The 5,000-nt window shown below is 38.6% G+C and overlaps 1 protein-coding gene across 1 annotated transcript in view; it reads right to left on the reverse strand.

Moving 5' to 3' along the window:
- LOC119574088 (uncharacterized PE-PGRS family protein PE_PGRS54-like) overlaps window positions 1-4,620 on the reverse strand; it is a 6,120-nt gene extending 1,500 nt beyond the window's left edge. The window contains exons 1-4 of the mRNA XM_037921167.1: window positions 4,617-4,620; window positions 3,436-3,633; window positions 2,891-2,997; window positions 1-173 (exon numbers count right to left, since the gene is read on the reverse strand). The exon at window positions 1-173 is cut by the window's left edge and continues 525 nt beyond it. Of these exons, the coding sequence (XP_037777095.1) occupies window positions 1-173; window positions 2,891-2,997; window positions 3,436-3,633; window positions 4,617-4,620 (482 nt within the window). The remainder of the gene's footprint in view (window positions 174-2,890; window positions 2,998-3,435; window positions 3,634-4,616) is intronic.
- Window positions 4,621-5,000: the final 380 nt, after the last annotated feature.

Consider the following 5,000-nt stretch of genomic DNA (forward strand, 5'->3'; position numbering starts at 1 on the left):
CCTCTTGCCCACTTGCCCCTCCCACTCCTACCTCTTGCCCACTCCTGCCTCTTGCCCACTCCTGCCTCTTTCCCACTCCTACCTCTTGCCCACTCCTGCCTCTTGCCCACTCGCTTGCTTGCCCACTCCTGCCTCTTGCCCACTTGCTTGCTTGCCCACTCGCTCTCACTCGCCTGCTCGTCCACTCGCCTGCTTGCCCGCTCTGACCCGCTGCCTCTTGCCCACTCGCTCTCACTTTCTCTCTCTCTTAGTCTTTCTCATACTCTCTCTCTCTCTTTCTTTCACTTTCTCTCTCTCTCTCTCTCTTAGTCTTTCTCATACTCTCTCTTTCTCTCTTTTTTTTCTCTCAGTGTCTCTCTCCTCTCTCTCTCTCTTTCTCATTTTCTCTCTTAGTCTCTCTTTCCTTCTCTCTCTCTCTCTCTCTCTCTCAATCGCCCTCCCAGTGTCACTCCTTCTCACTTGACCATTCCTCCCCCCTCCCCCCTCCCCCCTCCCCCCGCTCGCCTCCACCTCCCCTTTTTCAATAGAGTATAAGTCCATTAGCATTCCTTTTTCAAAAATGGTTTCGGAACATTTTGGAAATCGAATTCCGTATCGCTTAGCACAATCGAATTCTACTTTCCACTAAAATGTCTTTTGTCTGAGGACTTGCTATCAATTTTGTTAATACTTTTATTTATCACACTTTTGGTTTACGTGTTATTTGTGTTGATAATGAAAGATCTTCGAGGAAAAAAAACACATATTATTTTAAATCATTACGTGTTTTTTATTTTCTTGTTTTTTCGTCATAAACATCGTACTATTTTCATTTTTTTTTTCCCTACCACCATTTCCCTTCCTCATTTTCCTTCGAAAATACATCTCTTCCCATAAACAATTTTCATCTATTTCACCTCAACCATAATCACCCTACCACATCCACCATAAACCAGTACCGTCCGTACGTATTTGTTATTTTCTCTTTTTTCTCTCTCTCTCTCTCTCTCTCTCTCTCTCTCTCTCTCTCTCTCTCTCTCTCTTTCTTTCCTTTCTTTTCTTCTTCTTCTTCTTCTCCCCCAAAAAGACCGCAGCATTAAGTTTCATTTCCTTGTCTCGTGTCCCCCTGAAGGGTCTAGTCTCGGGGACGGCAGAGTGGCGCCAGGCGGTGCTCAAAATTCATTGAAAAGGCAGGGTAGATGACGGTTTTTCAGGACCTCAAGAAATGACATGGGCGAATCGAAATTCTTGCCATTGGCTTGCTATCCCCAAATAGTCAAAGATACTAATTCCTGGTCTGGGGAAGAAGAAGAAGAGGAAGAAGATGGGGAAGAAGGAGAAGAAGAAGAAAAAAAAAATAATGCGTTTCTCATCTTTGTATCTTGGGATGAAATTCCGGAAACTTTTTTTTTTTGCGGTGAGTTTATAGCTAATTTGTAGATAGTTTTATGTAAAATATATTATATATTATATATATTTATAATATATATATATATTATATTATATTACTTATATATTATGGTATTCTTATATTCTTCCGAGATTTCTATTTCATTGCATTATTGATTAAAAACATCTATCCAGGTTTCATTTTACTATAAATAAATCCTTATATATATTTTTTTCATCTTCCGAAGGGGAGCAGAGAAGCCAGACAGAACCTGCGGGAGAAAATACCCTTATTTAAGATTAAATATTTTTATTTTCGATATCAGTCTGTATGCATGTGCACAGCCTGAGCAGATAGCCAGGGTGGTAAATAAACTTACTTAACTTAATATTTTTATTTTCGATATCAGTCATTTGTCTGTCACAGCTGTAGTGAGCGAGGGCAGTCGTTAGTTATTTCGAATACTGAAGTGATATCTATCTATCTATATATGTGTATGTATGTATGTATGTATTTTCTTTTACATTGCGCATCTGTGCCTAACCCATTACCGAGCATGAGTATGATGTTTAGTATTTTATAAGTTATGGAATCGTAGTGTGTTTTGGTAAATCTCTCTATCTATCTATCTATCTATATATCTATATCTATATCTATATCTATATATATCTGTCTATCTATCTCCTTCTGTCTCTCTCTATCTCTCTCTTACTCTCACTCATAAAATCTCTCTTTCACTCTCTCTTTCTTTCTCTCTACCATACTAACTATCCTATGTCAGACTGTCAAAATGTTCTATACAGAAAAGTCTTTAGATTAACAGGAAAACCCATAACGCCCAGTATGCTAAAACGTTATAACTGCACTGCTCTGAAAGAATACAGAAATACTTTGCTTGCTTCACTTGCATTAGTACAAGTTTTCCAACCACCTCGTCTATCATATACAAAGTTGTTGTACACTTATTTATCCTGAAGTTGGGAGAGATAGACGGGGGGATAGAGGTGTGGGGATATAGGTAGATGGATGGGTAGTAGATGAATAGATGGATAGATAGATAGATAGATAGATAGAGAGAGAGAGAGAGAGAGAGAGAGATAAACAAAGAGAAGAGAGAGAGAGAGAGAGAGAGAGAGAGAGGAGAGGGGGGGGGAGAGAGAGAAAGAAAGAGAGAGAGAGAGAGAGAGAGAGAAAGACAGAGACAAAGATAAAGCAAGATACAAAGAGAAAGATAAAATAAAATATATTAATAGAAAAACAAGAAAAAAATATATATAAACAAATAAAAAAGCGGAAAATAAAATCCTTCTCACAAACTGACCCGAAACGAGAGCTCCCTTGAGGACCCCCACCCCACCACCCCCTACGACTCCCCCCGCCCCCCGCCCCGAGCGAAGATTCCCCCCTCCCCCTCCCCCCCTCTCCCCGCGCCCCCCGACCACACCAAAACACACATCGACCAGACAGACGAGGGAAGGGGAAAGCTCTAGACTGCAAGAACCGTAAGAAAGGGGAAACTACCTCGAATTTACCGACAGACGCGAGCGTGTCGGCGGGACCTTGATAACCACCCGCCCCGCCGTCGCCGCCTCCGCTGCTGTCTGTCTGTGTCCGAGGCCTCTGGGTGCCTTAAAGGAGAACCGGGCCTTGTGGTTCAAATTTTATTTATTCATTCATTCTAAAATTCTGTGACTGGCATATACTTTAAACACACATACACACGCATATATATATATATATATATATATATATATATATATATATATATATATATATATATATATATATATATATATATAATATATATGTGCGCGTGTGTGTGTGTGCGCGTGTGTGTGTGTGTGTGTGTGTGTGTGTGTGTGTGTGTGTGTGTGTGTGTGTGTGTGTGTGTGTGTGTGTGTGTGTGTACGTAATGAACCGTGTTTATGAGGAGAAGTGTGTAACGGAACGAGCGAGGATGTATATGCCTACAAATATACATGATACATTTACTTTTTTCATCTGATTGCGGTAATAATACATAATACCGATATAACCGTGTCATGCTAATTAAACTCTCGTCTCACAGACTCCTTTCGGCCGATTTTCCGTCTCACTGCGCATCCTTATTCGCTTTTTTTGTTTTAATTTCGTCACAGTAGAGTCGCGGCACTCTAACTGGGGTGCCACGTTATTCCAGAGTGTCAAGGGCAAAGGCCACTTATCTAGGGAGTCCATCGATGAATCTGTTCCGTAATTAGATTCTAAAATCTGAATCTGTAATTCTGTAAGTAAAAATCAGTTTCAAAAGTCACTCCCATTGCTTCTGGTACGTGTTTGTTCGTCCTTTGAGCAAGGAACCTGTGTTTATTTTGTCTCGAGATCTAGTAAATTCGTGGAAAAAAGGTGAAGATGCACTTTGCTCTAAAGATAAAGGACTTTGTGAGTTTAGGGTCCTTTGTTGGAAAAAAAGGAAAATATTGTAACAGACAGTAAAGACAATAGATCAAAACAAATGTATTGCAAATGGGTATATACTCTATCGGTATGAGTATAAGGTAAAGAGTATGCTATATGTATACAGAGTATGGTTAATCGTTACAAAGCAAAATAAATATGCTAGAAATCAAAGGTCGTGTAACACTAATACAGAGTATGCTACATCTATGATATACAGTATATTCTGTCTGTGAGGATATGCTTTATAATGATGGTCTCTAACTGGTCGTCAATGGGACATCAAATATACTTTAAAATATTCAAAATTAACCCCTAAAGGAATAAGAACTAAATGAACAATGCATAAAAATGAATATAATGATTATTTGCTAATAAATATCACATGTAAAAGGAGGGTATGGATACTATTGCATAGAAGTGCAGGGATCGTAAGGATAAGCAAATTATGGGGCACAAAACAGTGAAAACGATAAAATATTTTACGTTGAAGGAATTTAATATATGGGTAATAATGGTTCAAGATAATTTTCCATCATAATACTGTTTAGTAGAATGTTCTATTTTCCGGCCAATTTTAGTAAACACAATGAAAGGTTTTTCTGGGGCAATTTTAGGCAATAACTTTAAAACAGGTTTACTTTTTTTTTTTTTTTCTTTTTTGAGGGGGGAGGACTTGTTAAAAATACTCAATGCAAAACTCCATTTTGTGTAAAATGGTTTTATTTTTAACTTCTACTAAACATTTACCAGTTTAGGCACTCTCTGAAACATTTAACTTTTTTGTCGATTTTAGACACTATGCACAAACCCATATCGATACTGTGTTAGTGTTTATTTTTATAGCCAGTTTTATACAACTAAACAAAAATCCGATGGTTTTTTCTCAGTCATTTTACCAAAACGACAAAAGGCATTTCGCCACTCACAGCCCTCTACTCTCTTGCCATAGCATTTTCCTGCTTATTTCCTGAAGATAATCATGTCATGGCTACTACACAAACCTGGCAGTCATCCGGAAGGAGAATTACTCAACATATAACCTTAGAGAGAGCCATGAGGATGTATGAGCTTGGGTATTATGGTCCATCAAAAGGGTTATTATCTTGAGATTGAGATAATAGCATGTGTATTGTGTTTTAGTCGGGGATGCCTGTGGATAAGGTTGTTATAACCAGTAGGGCGTATTGTAGCA

This window comes from Penaeus monodon, chromosome 6, assembly GCF_015228065.2.
Source record: "Penaeus monodon isolate SGIC_2016 chromosome 6, NSTDA_Pmon_1, whole genome shotgun sequence".
In the NCBI taxonomy this organism is placed as follows: domain Eukaryota; kingdom Metazoa; phylum Arthropoda; class Malacostraca; order Decapoda; family Penaeidae; genus Penaeus; species Penaeus monodon.